This window comes from Schistocerca piceifrons, chromosome 1 (assembly GCF_021461385.2).
Source record: "Schistocerca piceifrons isolate TAMUIC-IGC-003096 chromosome 1, iqSchPice1.1, whole genome shotgun sequence".
NCBI classification, from domain to species: Eukaryota; Metazoa; Arthropoda; class Insecta; order Orthoptera; family Acrididae; genus Schistocerca; species Schistocerca piceifrons.
In genome coordinates this window covers 732,887,110-732,905,355 of record NC_060138.1, presented here as the reverse complement: position 1 = coordinate 732,905,355, position 18,246 = coordinate 732,887,110, and the positions used below count along the sequence as shown (strand labels likewise).

At 45.3% G+C, this 18,246-nt stretch overlaps 1 protein-coding gene across 1 annotated transcript in view; it reads left to right on the top strand.

Annotated features, from left to right (window-relative positions):
- LOC124773250 (follistatin-related protein 5-like) overlaps positions 1-18,246 on the top strand; it is a 194,970-nt gene that overhangs the window by 61,734 nt on the left and 114,990 nt on the right. Inside the window, exon 3 of the mRNA XM_047249388.1 lies at positions 14,812-15,105. Within this exon, the coding sequence (XP_047105344.1) occupies positions 14,812-15,105 (294 nt within the window). The remainder of the gene's footprint in view (positions 1-14,811; positions 15,106-18,246) is intronic.

Here is an 18,246-nt window from a genome sequence, read left to right as displayed (position 1 = left end):
CAGCCTACTGTCGAAAAACAATACTAATTTCGTTGACATCACACGACCCCACCATTATTGCTGTGCCAGTATACCTCTTTACTTCCCACCAATCATACTCGCCTAATACAGAGAAAATTGTTCAGCGTTTCGTCCTTTTGTTAGTCGGATGACACTTGCTGCAAAAGCCTGCAAGTTTGTGTTCGTCCACCGCTGCCGCGGTGCTATTTTTCGTTCTCCGCTTTACATTAAAATTACAACGCCATGGAAGCTGCATGCAACAAACGTGAAACTGGCATGAGATGTACTACATGCTAGAATATGCAAATGATCAGCATTTTATGAGGCTTGAAATGATCACAAAAGTAGAAAAACGACCTTCATTTTCAGTGTGACCCTTATTTGTTGACACCATCGGCTTATGAAATGCTACGGCCAGTTTTGATTATGCTCACAAACTTCATCAAGATTTAAAAGAGAGAGAAAAATATTGTTCAAAAAAGTTCTATCTACTTACAATATGTACACTATAAAAAGGATAGAAAATGACAAAGAACATATCATCATAGACTGTAACACTTCATATGTAAGATCAAGCACTAATTCATCAAAACTACTGTGTGTTTCATGATGCTGTTATTTAAGGTAAAAAACTTGCACCTACTAAAGAGCACTACTTTATTCACAACTGCATAGTAAAATTTATCATACAGAACCAAAGTTAAACTATATACAAAAGTGTTTTGGCAAGTTAAGTTACGGTAGCAAAAGAGTTCAAGAACCGAAATTAATAAAATGTGGATATAGTATATAAATAGGTAAAAAGATAACTCTAATAAGCAGCCTGGTAACTGATAATGGAAGGCACTCTTTAGTAAATTACGAAGTAATTTTACAAAATAAAATGCATGATCCCAAACAGCAATGCTGAAAAGTTCATTTGACGTCAAGAATTACGAGATAATTTAATATATAAAAAGCAAAATACAGGATGGTAGAGAAGGTGTATTGTGCCACTTGTAAGTTACTGCAGCCTCCAGGGGATGCTTTCTTCCGATGCGCTGTTGCGTCTTGTTGTTGCCGCCAGTCGCCAATGTTCTGTGGAAGAGTGTAGAAGAGACCATGCGGAAGTAAGTCTGGCCGTCTTCCCAGCTTCACAGGGGTCTGCAAGCGTCATAACCACTCTTGTTTCTGCATATCATTGCATCACATTTTGACAAACGACATCAAAGAGTACCCGTAAATCAGCTCATCAAAGATGTCAAAAAACACGTTATGATTAAACTCGTACTGCTCGTTTAAAATCTGTTGCGGAAAGTGCTTTTTGTACTTCAGTTTCCAGGTGGCTCCACAGAATAGTGGTAATCTGCCAACTGGGCACCAATTCGGCGATTTGTAGGTCCATAGCACAGCCTACGCAGTTATTCCTACCAGGTCAAGGGGACCTACATTTTTACGTGTAATCCGAACTACCTAACGCTTATAGCGAATCTTCATATCACAGGTACTTGTGGGCTAGCTTACAGGCAAATTGAAATATTCCGTGTACCGAGCAGGATTCGATCCCGCGACGTTTCTGTTTCCAGGCAAGGAGGCCCTTCCATGTGGATACAAAATATAAGACGAATGAGTTATTTGTTCTATAGCAGAACCTGCTGTACACCAAGAAAATGAAACTGAGTGCTTGGCAAGGATTTCAGGCATGATTTACAGGACTTGTGAGTGATGCTGTGACAAACTGAGATACTCACACACACGTCCCAATTTAACACAAATCCATTTCAGCAATCCCTTCTTCCGTAGTGAAAATGTCACAGATGGTCCCCTGCGGCGCGTGTTGAAGTACCAACACTGTAATTAAATATGCGGTAGAGAATATCTTAGTGACAATATGGGTATTGTAACTAGAAAGTATGTTTCACTTTTCAAAGAAAAATTTACTGTAATGAATGTTCGTGGCCGATCAAAACTCTGTACTAGTCCAGGGCTCGACAGCACACTTTCGCGATCCGTGGACAATGAAGTTAGCTTGTGGCATGGCACTGGAGTGGACTCCACATTCTATTCGCTCACATTCCACTTTAATTCAGCTTATAGAACTACAATTCCATTACTAAATAATATATAAAAATGTGGTGTGCTACATAAAAAAAATTGTTAGTCAATGTATCTGTGGCTGTCATTGTTTTGGTGGGTTTGGCATTTCTCTTTTGTTACTAGGCTCAAGTTTAATTGAGGAAGTCTGTTTTCCGTAGTGTACCGTACAGGGTGGCCCGTCAGTCTCGGAATATTTAGGATTTTTCTTCAGAATTCTGTTTCGGACCTTGTTTTCCCCTTGAATCTTTCAAATACTCTCGCAGTAAGACTTCACTATTGCCTACGTGTCAAGCCATCCTGCCTCCCAGCACAGAAGCAGTTCATTCCAGTGATAGCCACTGACAGGATAGACTTTCTGCCCTCTACTGAATGTGCTGGTGTACCCACGCTACTGTTTTCACCTATAGGAAACGTAGGAGGCGCGTCGCATGTGTGGTACCTGAAGGATTCTGGGACGGAGAACACGTTTCCTTTTCTTTCTCATGATCCAGAGTTCAGCTGCCCAGTCCTCGCCCTGCGCACCATTACTGCCCATCAGTCACGCAAAAGTGAACTGCCACCTTACCTATTTCCTATTCCGTTCATTTTCTTGACCAATCCTCTAGACAGTCAGCCTTTACCTCTGCCCCCAGGGCAGACAAAGAGAACATATTCCAAGTTTTCTTTATTTATGTCTTTTATTTTGCCGCCATCTTCCGACGCTCAGTCATCTCGCTCTGCAGCCTGTACAGTACTGCTGTGTAAAGTCACTGCAATTACAGTTAAGTTCAGATTGTTTTTAAATCATAGTTTCACTCTTGTTTACGTACCATAACAAATCTTTTCCACTTCAAAGCACGTGCCATCCATTATTGACTTGCGTTATCGAGGTATGAAGTAGCGAGCGGATTTTGCACCTACAATCAAGCTGGCGGGTATTAGAGATTTCAGCTCACAAGTTGGCACGGGGGGACGAGCACAAAGGAAAGACCGTTTCGGGGTGTTTGCTTAGGCTTGCAACCAGAGCATCAAGAAAAGAAAGCAAATGTGTGTTTTACTTATCACTTGTTTACTTTCAAGGGCTACGCCACAGAGATGGCTGAATGCCCCTGAATGGCAAAGTTTGCAACGTGGCGTACTGTAATGTATGGGCAATACATTGGCTTTCGGTGGAGAGATAGGACTCCATTCGACTACCATCAACAGGCCCAAGACGGCCTTGGCGGATTTCCTGGAAAGATCAGACCCAGTTTGTTGCACCGGCGACACGAACACATATGTATACAATCTTTTGGGATGGATACTGACCGTGAGTTGTCCTTTGTCATTTTTAATGTATTTGCCTACAGTATCATGCAAGAGTCAGAGAGCAACGAAATAACGCCCACAATGACCTTCACACCAGCGAATTGAGACCTGTGAAATTTATTACTTTTTTTTTTTTTTTTTTTTTTTGAGCGAAAGAAATATGAAACGCTTCCACGGCACCGGCACATTGACTACGAAGACAGAAAGAACATTGATAGAAGAAAGTGAAAAGGAGAGGGAGAGATGTTGTTGCTAGACTGACTGGGACTGCTGAACAGGGATTATGTACTCAGCCACTCGTGACGATTCTGGTTCTACGGGTGGAACAGAAGGGGGGAACGGAGGTTTTATGACGGGCACGGTGATTCGCGAATAATAGTAAGTCTTTCCTCTGAGGTTGAGGGATGCGTCTTGGAAACGAACTGGCAGGATAGGTGATAGCTGTGTGCACCCACCAGATGCTAGTGACAACGCTAGTCTAAGAGCAGGTATAGTTTTTGCTTACAGACCGCCAATTGACTCACGGAGCCTGATGAAGGATCTACTCAGTAGTCTTCGCAGTAGAATTCCTCACGCGTACAAGGGTCTAAAGACACTTCCCTAATTTCGAACCGCTCGAAGCAACCTTCAGAGCATCAGGTTTTCTTACTATTTCACAATTTTTCAATGTCTGTTCATTCAGGTTACAATAGTCTTGCGATTGCGACATGCACAACAAATGGCGGTACTTTCGCGTACACAAGGTATAAAAGAGCAGTGCATTCTCAGAGATGTTATTTGTACTCAGGTGTTTGATTTGTAAAGGTTTCCGGCGTGATTATGGCGGCACGATGGGAATTGGTAGTCTTTCAACGGGGAATGGTAGTTGGAGGTAGATGCATTCGACATTCCATTTCGGAAATCGTTAAGGAATTGAAAGTTTCTAGAGCCACAGTGTCAAGAGCTTTCCGTCAATACCAGATGTCATAAATTACCTCTCACCAAGGACCCTGCAGTTGCCGACAACTCTCACTTAACGACCGAGGACTGCGGAGTCCGTTTAAACTTTTCAGTGCTAAGAGTCTGCGTGAAATTACCGCACAAACCAATGTGAGAAGTACATCGAACGTGTCCCGTAGGACAGTACGACGAAATTTGGCAATAAAGGGCTATGGCAGCAGACAACCGACGAGAGTGCCTTTGCTAACGGCACGAAATTGCCTGCAGCACCTCTCCTGAACCCGTGACTACTCGATTAGACCCTTAAATGTTAGAAAACTGTGGCCTTGTCAGTTGAGTCCCGATTTTAGTTGTTAAGAGCTGATGGTTCGAGTGCGGTGCAGACCTCACGAAGCCTTGGACCCAAGTTGTAAGCAGGGCACTATGGAAGCCGGCGATGGCTCCATAATAATGTGGGCTGTGTTTACATCGAATGCTATGTTCGGCTACTTGATGACCATTCGTAGCCATTCGCATACCTCTTGTTCCCAAACAACGATGGACATTTTATGAATGGCAATGGGCCGTGTCACGGGGCCACATCTGTTCGCGATTGGTTTGAGGATGGAATGATTTGGCCACACAGATCACCCGACAGAATCCAATCCAATATTTAAGAGACATAAAATCCCGCACCGCCAGCACTTTTGCAGTTATGGACTTCAATTGAAGCAGCACAGCTCAGTTCTTCTCCAGATGTTCCAACAACTTGTTGAGTCCATGCCACGTAGAGTTGCTCACTACACAGGGAAAAAGGAGGCCAGATACGATATTAGGCGATATTCCATATCTCTTGTCACCTCAGTCAATCTGCACGGTCTAAATAGTACTATCTAATGGCCTTCAGATGTGAATGGATGTCTGAAGGGAGAGACACTGTTGACGTCAACGGCTCTATGAAATAGAAAAATGGTTCAAATGGCTCTGAGCACTATGGGACTTAACAGCGATGGTCATCAGTCCCCTAGAACTTAGAACTACTTAAACCTAACTAACCTGAGGACAGCACACAACACCCAGCCATCACGAGGCAGAGAAAATCCCTGACCCCGCTGGGAATCGAACCCGGGCGTGGGAAGCGAGAACGCTACCGCACGACCACGAGATGCGGGCTATGAAATAGAAGAGATGCACATTACACAAAGACGTGAGAGTAGCGAAACGTTTTGAGCTTTAATGTCTTGTACTGATGTGGTAGTACAAAAATTGGCCTCTTATACGTCTCGCTATTCCAGTACACATGGCAGTAGTACCGTGCTACCTGTTGTAACGCAGAGAAGGGAAGAACGCATTGTTTCTCTAACCTGGTGGCATTTATTAGCTGCATATTTGATTGTTGGTGGGAAAACTTGTACTACATTTTAATTTTGCCGTAAATGAAACTGACCTCAAGACTGTCCGACAGTCTGCCCCAATATCTGGCAGTAACAAGAAGGCAGCAATTTACTTCCTACTTTAGTTGAAGAACTACATTCGTGACGCAGATAAGTCTCCTTTGTCTATCAAGTGACTAGATGGCTCTACACCTCACATAATTTCTCTGTCGTCTCACATTGATTCCTACAGTACACGCTAATTCTACATCTAGAGCTACATAACTTTTTTATTGTAGTTTTGGAGGGCGTTGAGGCATAGATATAAAATTTATTCTGCAAATTTACGTAAACAAAATGAATACGATTAGACACGAGCTGTACAATTTGTGTGTGAAATGAAAATTTGTATCGGACTGTTACTCGAACCCGGAATTCCCGCTAAACGATCTAGCCCTAGATGTAGAACTGGCGCCATCGATAGGAGCTGATACGAGACGACGGAGCGTGTAGCCACCTCCTCGTTTGATAGGTGACGGAAAATAATCTGCGCCACAGGTCACGGGTCTACTGTTATTAATTAACTATGAGAAAAAGAAAATTGCCTGCCCTCTTATTACTGCAAGATATTGGCACCCAGAGTCGGGCAATTTTGAGGTCAGATTCATTTACGGCGAAATCAAAATGTGACAAGTTTTCCTGTTAGCAATCAAATATGCAGCCAGTGAATGGTACGTGATTATAGAATCGGGGCGTTCTTCTCTTCTCTGCGTTACCACATACAGCAGGTTACTGCCTCCATTTGCACTGGAGTATCAGGGCGTGTAAGAGATTTACTTGTATCTTGCCAAATCGTAACGAGACACTAAAGTCCAACAGTTTCGCCAGTCTGGCATCTTTATTCGAAGCCGTTGTCCCAGCACAGAAATGAGACGTAGGTCTTCAGTCTGTTGCTTTTGATGGGAGCCGTTATTAGAATTACTGTGAAACGAGCTAGCAAGAAGCCCCTTGAGCACGAAGTAGTATTGTGTTAACAACTATGACTGAAAAAATTTTAGCTGATAATGAGCGTCCTGAGGAGAGATTAAGAAAATATGTGTCCGGGACGTGAAGAGATCAATCTTCTATGGGGTGTATGTATTACCCTTCACTAAATAGACACCGTGGACGTTCAAAAAATGTTGAAAACAAACCATTAACTTGCACCATGAACACCGAATGAAAAATGCCGTGCCACAGTGTTCTAAAAGGTTCGCAGCATCAATGTCAAAGGCGAATTCTGTGGGAGTTACAAACCGTGCAGGACGTATCCATTCTTAAAGAATGCATATAGAATCATATTGTCGTAACGGGGTGATGAGAACTGACGGAATGTGATGGCATGGAACCGAATGCGAAGCAGTCTGTCGTAGGGCTTATCTTCAAACTGGCTGTCCTTTAAGGCGTAGCTACAGATAGTGCGATAATATGCTTTATAGGCACGGAGGAAACAAATATCCACAATTTAAATTTGTCCAGTGGTTCCAAGTGGCAAGAAATGCAATACCACACACTGTTCAGGAGAGATATTTTACCCTAAATCAGTATTATATTTATACGCAGTCCGGGAACAGCTTAAAGACAAGTTAATTTCATCACATACTCGCCGAAATCAGTGCTCATACTATAGTTGTAGATCTCTTACGCGCATTCTCCCACTCTTGCTTGGTTGACGTAAATATTACCTCCGCCCTTTGCAAGTTCACGGAGATGAGAAACAGTTGTAGGGAGCAGAACACTTCTAAGTGGTCGTAGCACAATAAATAACTTTCCAGCCAATTTATGATCCAGATCAACTGTCGGGAAAATTGTATACCAATGCGTTAAGGCATTGATGTTAGTTGCTCTTCATACAACTCTCTCGGTACCTTTAGTTTCCAGGGTTCCTTTATATGCATTGCCTCTACAATTGCCGACTTTTCGGAGTTAAGAACAAATTCCTTACTGAACGATGCGATAAGTTTGTTTATGCCATTTATAAATTTTTCGGGCTGATTCCGCAGTTTGTTGTACATCGTAAAGTTGACACTTTGTTCAGGTTGACGCTTTGTTTGAAATTTCGTCATCTTACGTCTTCCGATTCTGTAGCACTTTTGAAGTTATGCAACTATCTACAGCTTCCCTTGAAATCACTCTAACATAAGTGGTGAGAAGTTTGATGCGGATAACGTAGCGAGTCATTATCACGCATATCCTGTAAATTCTGTCAAGCATTCTTGAAACGCACAAACACCAGTTTTTGTAACAAGTACACTTTATCCTCCCTCGAATATCCGTAGTTATTCTTATGCAGTACATGGTCATGCTGATGCGGACTTATTCTGAAACTGTTCACAATTGGTTTTCTTCTTACTGTGCTGCGGATGATCTCCATGTACGTAATTGTGATTAGTACTCTCTCATGTAGGACAACGATTGTCCATTCCTTCGTTTCACTGGAGATGGATCTGTGGCTCGCCTTCTTCCAAAGATGATGAACTACGTGGATCTACACCTGTTTCAATATCACTTTCTCTTGTTAAACACGTATTTTCATCGATCTACTCCTCATGTACGTTGGCCGCACAGTCGTCCTTATATGACACCACACATTCCATTGACTCATCTTGCAGAAACGCTAATATTTCATCTACCAATTCTTTCTCACTCTGCGAAATTCCTTGCCTACTTTCTGACGAACTGTTAGTTTTGGCAACTGTTACTCTAGATGTAATGCAATATTTGCTTTGTTTGTCGTTGCCATTGCAGTGTATTGTATCAACGCCACTAGCATTATACACTCCTGGAAATGGAAAAAAGAACACATTGACACCGGTGTGTCAGACCCACCATACTTGCTCCGGACACTGCAAGAGGGCTGTACAAGCAATGATCACACGCACGGCACAGCGGACACACCAGGAACCGCGGTGTTGGCCGTCGAATGGCGCTAGCTGCGCAGCATTTGTGCACCGCCGCCGTCAGTGTCAGCCAGTTTGCCGTGGCATACGGAGCTCCATCGCAGTCTTTAACACTGGTAGCATGCCGCGACAGCGTGGACGTGAACCGTATGTGCAGTTGACGGTCTTTGAGCGAGGGCGTATAGTGGGCATGCGGGAGGCCGGGTGGACGTACCGCCGAATTGCTCAACACGTGGGGCGTGAGGTCTCCACAGTACATCGATGTTGTCGCCAGTGGTCGGCGGAAGGTGCACGTGCCCGTCGACCTGGGACCGGACCGCAGCGACGCACGGATGCACGCCAAGACCGTAGGATCCTACGCAGTGCCATAGGGGACCGCACCGCCACTTCCCAGCAAATTAGGGACACTGTTGCTCCTGGGGTATCGGCGAGGACCATTCGCAACCGTCTCCATGAAGCTGGGCTACGGTCCCGCACACCGATAGGCCGTCTTCCGCTCACGCCCCAACATCGTGCAGCCCGCCTCCAGTGGTGTCGCGACAGGCGTGAATGGACGGACGAATGGAGACGTGTCGTCTTCAGCGATGAGAGTCGCTTCTGACTTGGTGCCAATGATGGTCGTATGCGTGTTTGGCGCCGTGCAGGTGAGCGCCACAATCAGGACTGCATACGACCGAGGCACACAGGGCCAACACCCGGCATCATGGTGTGGGGAGCGATCTCCTACACTGGCCGTACACCACTGGTGATCGTCGAGGGGACACTGAATAGTGCACGGTACATCCAAACCGTCATCGAACCCATCGTTCTACCATTCCTAGACCGGCAAGGGAACTTGCTGTTCCAACAGGACAATGCACGTCCGCATGTATCCCGTGCCACCCAACGTGCTCTAGAAGGTGTAAGTCAACTACCCTGGCCAGCAAGATCTCCGGATCTGTCCCCCATTGAGCATGTTTGGGACTGGATGAAGCGTCGTCTCACGCGGTCTGCACGTCCAGCACGAACGCTGGTCCAACTGAGGCGCCAGGTGGAAATGGCATGGCAAGCCGTTCCACAGGACTACATCCAGCATCTCTACGATCGTCTCCATGGGAGAATAGCAGCCTGCATTGCTGCGAAAGGTGGATATACACTGTACTAGTGCCGACATTGTGCATGCTCTGTTGCCTGTGTCTGTGTGCCTGTGGTTCTGTCAGTGTGATCATGTGATGTATCTGACCCCAGGAATGTGTCAATAAAGTTTCCCCTTCCTGGGACAATGAATTCACGGTGTTCTTATTTCAATTTCCAGGAGTGTATAACTGTTATGGGTTATTTGTCAACTTAGCAGCTCAACTACACTTTGTAGTCTCATGCTGTGCTCAACGTTGGGTGCCTCCAGTCACACCCCGTATTGTCATTAGCAGCCAATATTGTGTTTGCATGGTAGATAACATATGAGGCGTCGAATGCCGTAAATATCATTGACCTTTTGCGACCTCGCAAATCTTATTGCATCTAAATAACGAAGTAGAAAGTTAACTGAGATGCCAACAATTTTTGTTAAAAACAGCAAACTGAATTCTACAATATTACCTAATCATACCTACGCCATTCAAGTTGGGACGATGAACCCTCATCCGATATCAGTGGTCAGAATTCAGTCATTTACCACTTTTTAACTGAAAAATACGTCTTACTGACGTACCACATGGTTGATTAAATATTTCTGAACAAGTAATTAATTTGCTTTGTTTGGAGAGCTTACCCGCGTTCATTCTAACGCTATACCATCAGACGTAGCATTAACTACTTTGCCGTCAACCACATCACTGGGTGGTGATTCATTGCGTAGTCCCCACGATTTGTGTCTCCTCACTACGGCAATAGCGTGTATAATATTTATTTATAATATTATCTAAAAATCTTATCTAAAGTTTATCATAATGGTACAATACCGAGTGGGTCTCCCATGCTATTTTGGACAGTATCAAAAGACAGATTTATTTATTATTAATCAATGAAAATTAGAGGTTTGGTGCAGAGACGGGATAATCACCTCCAGTTTTCACAGCAGCAACAAAACAGAAGGCAAGTAGTTTCTGTTGGCGCAGTTTCCCCTAGCGCTTCATCAAATCAAGATATCTGTAGTTGTCGTAGTTGCCTTATTCCACCCTGTGACCTCATATGATTGCCAATATAGCCTCGCTCAACTCTGATATAAGCTGCAGGAAAAAAATTATAGTTCCAAGAGCCAGTAACGGTACTAAATAACTCAGAATATGGTAGGAAAGGTCTCACTCAGGACATCGTTCCACCAGCTTCCTTCAACTTACACCGGAAAGAAAAGAAGAAAAGCATCCTAAAGGGGAAAGTCATCTTACGGCTAACTTTTGTGGACAGCTGCTGTAGCATGCCGGCCGGGGTGGCCGAGTGGTTCTAGGCGCTACAGTCTGAAACCGCGCGACCGCTACGGTTTCATGGATGTGCGTGATGTCCTTAGGTTAGTTAGGTTTAAGTAGTTCTAAGTTCTAGGGGACTGATGACCTCAGAAGTTAAGTCCCATAGTGCTCAGAGCCATTTGAACCATTTGATAAAGCATGCTTTCCGTAGTAGCAGGAGTGTATAATAACAGATTCCGGCCAAATGAAACATACACGTCGCAAAAGGATGTCGTAAGAGTCGCACCAGTACACAGTGTATCCACCTCTGACGGCAACGCAGGAGTGTATTCTCGAATGCAATTGATCGTAAAGCTGCCGAATGGTATCTTGCGATAGACTGTCCTGAGTATCTTGCGTGTTTGCTGCGATTAGACAATGGTTCATGCTTGCTCTGTGGAAGGAGTATATTCCCGCGACATCATCTGCCACACGTTTTCAATTGGCAATAGATGTGGCGATCTTGTCGTTATGGACAAGAAGAGCACGTTGCGTCGCAGGAGCCATATGTGGACGTTCACTGCCCGCTGACAAACATAATCTCCCTCTCCAAGTAATGTCCGTAGCCCGGGAACAGCAGCTTGCGCTATGTAGCTGACACTGGTTACTTTACCCTGCAGAAACACGAAACGTGAACGCGATTTGTAACTGATGGACCACCACTCCATTAATCCTGTATGGGACCTGTATGTCGTGGGCGAATGCAATCCAAAGGCAGCTCCCCATGTCCGGGCTGTACATGTGTACGTCCATCAACAGCATAAAGACGGAATCTACACTCATCACTGAAGAAAACAGACCACCATTGCAATCACCAGTTGACTCATGACACCAGGATAGCCATCTCTGGTGGTGTTACCGTGTCAGTGGTAAACTAGCCGGAGGCACACGTAATCTTAGTCCTGCTGCAAGCTGATGGTTTCCAGTGATCCTTGGTGGCCCAGCAGGTGCATGGATTCCTTCACTGTACAGTGTTCGGTTGGCCACCACTGCTCGTATAAAGCAAGAGAATGAAACATCTACAGCCGTCCTTATGATGCCATTTATGTCAACTTGATGGCTGACGGCTGGAGAGACTATATCGCGGTTACAGGTAACCTGCTGAAATCAGTTACAGGCCTTAGCCACTGTTGCATCTTCTATACGAATGGTGTTAACCCCTTCGCATCAGCTTGTTCCTGAAAATAGTGCACTGAAGCACCGAAACTGGTAGCCATACAATAAATGCATCGTAAGGACGGCTGTAGGTGTATCATTTTCTCACATAAGTGATAGGCTGAAATACCCCAGACCTCCACTCACAGGGATGGACAAGCAAAAGCTATTACAATGCGCCGATCTCGACGTTCATCTCTACTACGCGCTGGTGGAGAATCTGGTCTACAGTTGTGCGAACGTTCCACAGATCACGGCTGAAATCAGTGACACACCACGGATACACTGTGCTCCACATGCGTAGCATTCAATCGCCACGTCCATTCAGTTTCCCGCAGGCACAAAATACGACCCCGTTTAAATGGCTGAAGTGGTCGGGGCATGCTTTTACCCTGGAGTGAATATAGCAAAACACCTTTCACTTCTAAATTCACCACTGCGACTGCCTCCAGAGCAAAACGAGAGGCTGCACAGAGAGGTCTCCTGAGCACCATTCGTTGACTGCGATAAATGAGTCACTAATACTACAAACCCTCAGTATGCACATATTATACATTGGTGACCCTGTGTATTACAGTGTCAATGAATTTCCTCATTTTAAGAAAACTGAAGGAATGATATATTTTAATAGCTAAAAACCTTCAACTGCTTGCAGCTAACACTATATAAATATTTCTTTGTCTAATACAACCGTTTGAATAGACTTTGCTGTCATCTTCAGGTCGTAACGAGGTATACATACACTCATGCTCATAATAAAGGATAATGCTGATACATGGTGAAACAACGCTCTGGTGGGCGGTTTGCGAGTTTAAATCACCTCAGGGTATGACCATGCGGTGCATTTGACCTGCAGTCGTCGCACGGTGAAGCTCGCAGCAGTCCACATACGCAGAGGTGTGTTGGTGCATGTCACAGTACGGTGCAGCGACTAAGTGTGCAAACATTATCAGACGCGCTAATAGTGAATGTGAGTTAAAAATGTCTAAAAGAACACATATTGATGACCTCACGAGGGGTAAAATACTAGGGCGACTGTAGGCTGGTCAAACACTGCAGGTCGTAGCACGGGCCCTCCGTGTGCCACGAAGTGTGATCTCAAGATTATGACAGCAGACGGGAAACGTGTCCAGGCGCTACAGTACGGGACATCCACGGTGTACAACACCACAAGAAGACCGATATCTCACCATCAGTGCCCGCAGACGGCCACGGAGTACTGCAGGTAGCCTTGCTCGGGACTTTACCGCAGCCACCGGAACAGTTGTCTCCAGACACACAGTCTACAGACGACTGAACAGACATGGTTCAAATGGCTCTGAGCACTATGGGACTTAAAAACGTCTGAGATCATCAGTCCCCTAGAACTTAGAACTACTTAAAACTAACTAAGGACATCACACACACCCGTGCCCGAGGCAGGATTCGAACCTGCGACCGTAGGGGTCGCGCGGTTCCAGACTGTAGCGCCTAGAACCGCTCGGCTACCACGGCCGGCGAACAGACATGGTTTATTCGCCCGGATACGTGCAAGGTCCATTCCTTTGACCCCTGGTCACAGGAGAGCCCGTAAAGCCTGGTGTCAACAACACAGTACGTGGTCATTGGAACAGTGGTCCCTGGTTATGTTCACAGACGAGTCCAGGTATAGTCTGAACAGTGACTCTCGCCTGGTTTTCATCTGGCGTGAACCAGGAACCAGATACCAATCCCTTAATGTCCTTGAAAGGGACCTGTATGGAGGTCGTGGTTTGATGGTGTGGGGTGGGATTATGATTGGTGCACGTACACCCCTGCATGTCTTTGACAGAGGAACTGTAACAGGTCGGGTGTATCGGGATGTAATTTTGCACCTGTATGTCCGCCTTTTCAGGGGTGCAGGGGGTCCGAACTTCCTCCTGATGGCTGATAACGCACGTCCCTGCCGAGCTACCATCGTGGAGGAGTACCTTGATATAGAAGATATTAGGCGAATGGAGTGGCCTGCCTGTTCTCCAGACCTAAAACTCATGGAGCAGGTCTGGGATGCTGTCGGTCGACGTATCGCTCCACGCCTTCAGACCCCTACGACACTTCAGGAGGCTATACCCCAGCAGCAGCATGATCAGCTGATCCAAAATATGCCAACCCGTTGTGCGGACTGTGTACTTGCGCATGGTGATCGTATTCCATATTGATGTCGGGGTACATGCGCAGGAAACACTGGCGTTTTGTAGCACATGTGTTTCGGAACGGTTTTTTCAACTTATCACCAATACTGGGGACTTAGATCTGTGTCGTGTGTGTTCCCTTTGTGCCTATGCTATTAGCGCCAGTTTTGTGTAGTGCCACGTTGTGTGGCACCACTTTCTGCAATTATCCTTAATTTATGAGCATGAGTGTACGTGGAATATATCTCATAACACGACTTAATACGTAATGTTTAAGATAAAAGTTTTAATTTAGCATAACAAAAACAGAAATCGAACTGTACATTTACATTCGTTGTTTTTTGTTTTGTTTTGTTTTGTTTTGAAACGTATTCATTTTATACTGGACATGACGTCGAATTGTCACGTGGTTAAAAATCAGCACATTATATCATTACAGTGTCATTATCCAGTGATACGCTTAGGTGTAACGGACGCTGTGCCTGTGCAGGCGTATCGGTGGTGTCGCTGGACAAGGCGGTGCAGGTGCGGCGGCTGCGCGCGCGCGTCGGCGACAGCGTCGAGGTGCGCTGTGACGTCACCGGGGCTCCACCGCCGCCCATCGTGTGGCGGCGCCACGGGGCGGACCTGGCGCAGCTGCCCGCCGGCGCCGCAGACGACTTGCGCGTCTTCCCGGACGGCTCCCTGTTCCTGCCGCGCGTCCAGCTGGTGCACGCCGGCAACTACACCTGCCACGCCCAGCGCAACGAGGACGTCGTCCAGACGCACGTCCTCACCGTGCACAGTGAGTCGTCGGCAACTTTGAAAAAAATTAAACTTCACCTGCGACAATTCCTCGAGTGCATTTTTAGGTACGCTTCTCGTGTAGTTGTTGCAAAGTTCCATGTCTACAGGGTCCATAGATGGTGGCCGGGCCAAATATCTCACGAAATAAGCGTCAAACGAAAAAACTACAAAGAACGAACCTTTTCTAGCTTGAAGGGAGAAACCAGATGGCGCTATGCGTGTCCCGCTAGATGGCACTGCCATAGGTCAAACGGTTTTGAACTGCGGTTTTTTACATAGGAACCTCAATTTTTTATTACATATTAGCATAGTACGTAAAGAAATATGATTTTTTTAGTTGGACCACTTTTTCGCTTTGTGATAGATGGGGCTGTAATAGTCACAAACATATGGCTCACAATTTTAGACGAACAGTTGGTAATAGGTAGGTTTTTTAAATTCAAATACAGATCGTAGGTACGTTTGAACACCTTATTTCGGTTGCTCCAATGTGATTCATGTACCTTTGTCAATTAATCATTTCTGAGAACGCATGCTGTTACAGCGTGATTACCTGTAAATAACACATTAATGCAATAAATGCTCAAAATAATGTCCGTCAACCTCAATGCATTTGGCAATACGTGTAACGACATTCCTCTCAACAGGGAGTAGTTGGCCTTCCGTAATGTTCGCACATGCATAGACAACGAGCTGACGCATGTTGTCAGGCGTTGTCGGTGGACCACCATAGCAAATATCCTTCAACTTTCCCCACAGAAAGAAATCCGGGGATGTCACATCTGGTGAACGTGCGGGCCGTGGTATGGTACTGCGACGACCAATCCACCTGTCATGAAATATGCTATTCAGTACCGCTTCAACCGCACGCGAGCTATGTACCGGACCTCCATCGTGCTGGAAGTACATCGACATTCTGTCATGCAGTGAAACATCTTATAGTAACATCGGTAGAACATTACGTAGAAAGTCAGCATACATTGCACCATTTTGACAGAGACAGCCATCCATAAAATGGGGGCCAATTTTTCTTCCTCCCATAATGCCGCACTATACCTTAACTCGAGCCGGCCGCGGTGGTCTAGCGGTTCTAGGCGCTCAGTCCGGATCCGCGCGACTGCTACAGTCGCAGGTTCGAATCCTGCCTCGGGCATGGATGTGTGTGATGTCCTTAGGTTAGTTAGGTTTAAGCAGTTCTAAGTTCTAGGGGTCTGAGGACCATAGATGTTAAGTCCCATAGTGCTCAGAGCCATTTTTTTTTTTTTTTGAACCTTAACTCGCCAAGGTCGCTGTGTTGGTGAATGACGCTTTGTCGCTAAATAGAACGCGTGCAAAAAATCTGTCATCGTGCCGTAATTTCTCTTGTGCCCAGTAGCAGAACTGTACACGACGTTCAAAGTCGTCACCATGCAATTACTGGTGCATAGAAATATGGTACGGGTGCAATCGATGCTGATGTAGCATTCTCAACACCGACGATTTTGAGATTCCATTTTCTCACGCAGTTTATCTCCTACTGATGTGTGGATTAGCAGCTACAACACCTACTTGGACGTTATCATTTGTTGCAGGTCGTGGTTGACGTTTCACATGTGGATGAACACTTCCTGTGTCCTTAAATAACGTAACTATCCGGCGAACGGTCCGGACACTTCGATGATGTCGTCCAGGATACCGAGCACCATACATAGCACACGCCCGTTGAGCATTTCGATGACAATAGGCTTACATCAACACGATATCGACCTTTTCCGCAATTGGTAAACGGTCCATTTCGACATGGGTAATGTATCACGAAGGAAATACCGTCCGAACTGGCGGAATGTTACGTGATACCACGTACTTATACGTTTGTGAGTATTACAGCGCCATCTATTACAAAGCGAAAAAAGTGGTCCAACTAAAACTTTCATATTTCTTTACGTGCTACACGAATATGTAATAAAAATTGGGGGTTTCTATTTAAGAAAACGCAGTTGATAACAATTTGACCTATGGCAGCGCCATCTAGCGGACCAACCATAGCGCCAATCATAGCGGTTTCCCCCTTCAAGCTAGATGAGTTTCGTTCTTTGTAGTTTTTTCGTTTGATGCTTAATTCGTGAGATATTTGGCCCTGTCACTATCAATGGACCACCCTGTATGCATATTTTTTCAGGAGATTGTTTCATCACGCGTTATGTTTAACGATATGGGTCTGCTCTAAGTATGGGAAGGCGTCTTAAATGTTTCCATCAACCCTTATGTTGGTCAAACTGGAAGAAAGTTCAGCACCCGGTGTAGCTATTTCCCTACGATAAGACCTTATTTGACCCACGATAGGTTATCACAGAACCAGTGGGAATTTGATGCATATTATTGCTATTCGACAATGCCCTAGTGGTGAAGGGAAGCCTGCTAATGATTTGCAGTATTCTTGTAATTAACTGTGCGATCCTAAAGCTTCATTATTAACCCTCTGATCCTCTCCGCTGTGTATCGTCGTGTCCAGTAATTCGAGACTGCAGGTAGGCAACCCAATGTACAGACTAGCAAAGTTTGCTGCTGTCACGCCTTCACGGACAACCCGTGTCGGTGAATTGCACGTAGCACTGACGTTTCTAGATAAGTGTTTCTTGCTGTATGTTTTATAGTTTTCGGACAGTCGCCTTCTGAACCCCTTGCGGGGCTTATGAATGAGCCCTATATGTTCCACCTCTTCTTGCGTTCTTAAATGAAACGGGGAAATTGGTGGTGAAAGTGTTAAACAGCAGACGATGGTATGTGACTATATTTCCCCCACCTTTGCAGCTTAATTAATGAACTCCAATCACAAATTACGAGAGCTTAGTGAAAAGTACTGTCTTCAAATTTTTTATGTGAGAACTGTGAAAAGCTTTGAAATAAAACATAGGTTTGTAACATTCTGCCACTATTGAGCTTCGATCTGCAGCGTTAACAGTGCGATGTATAACATGTGTAACGTAACTATGTCAACTCGTGAGAAATAGTTTGCTGTAATCGAGTTCATTCACACGTGGAGCACCCTCTCCTTCAGCACGTCAGTGCCAGGTCACACAGGAGCGCTGTGACGTCTGCAACATTCTCCATACAGTCCCCAACTTGGACCATCCGATTTTAATCTGTTTCCAAAACTTAA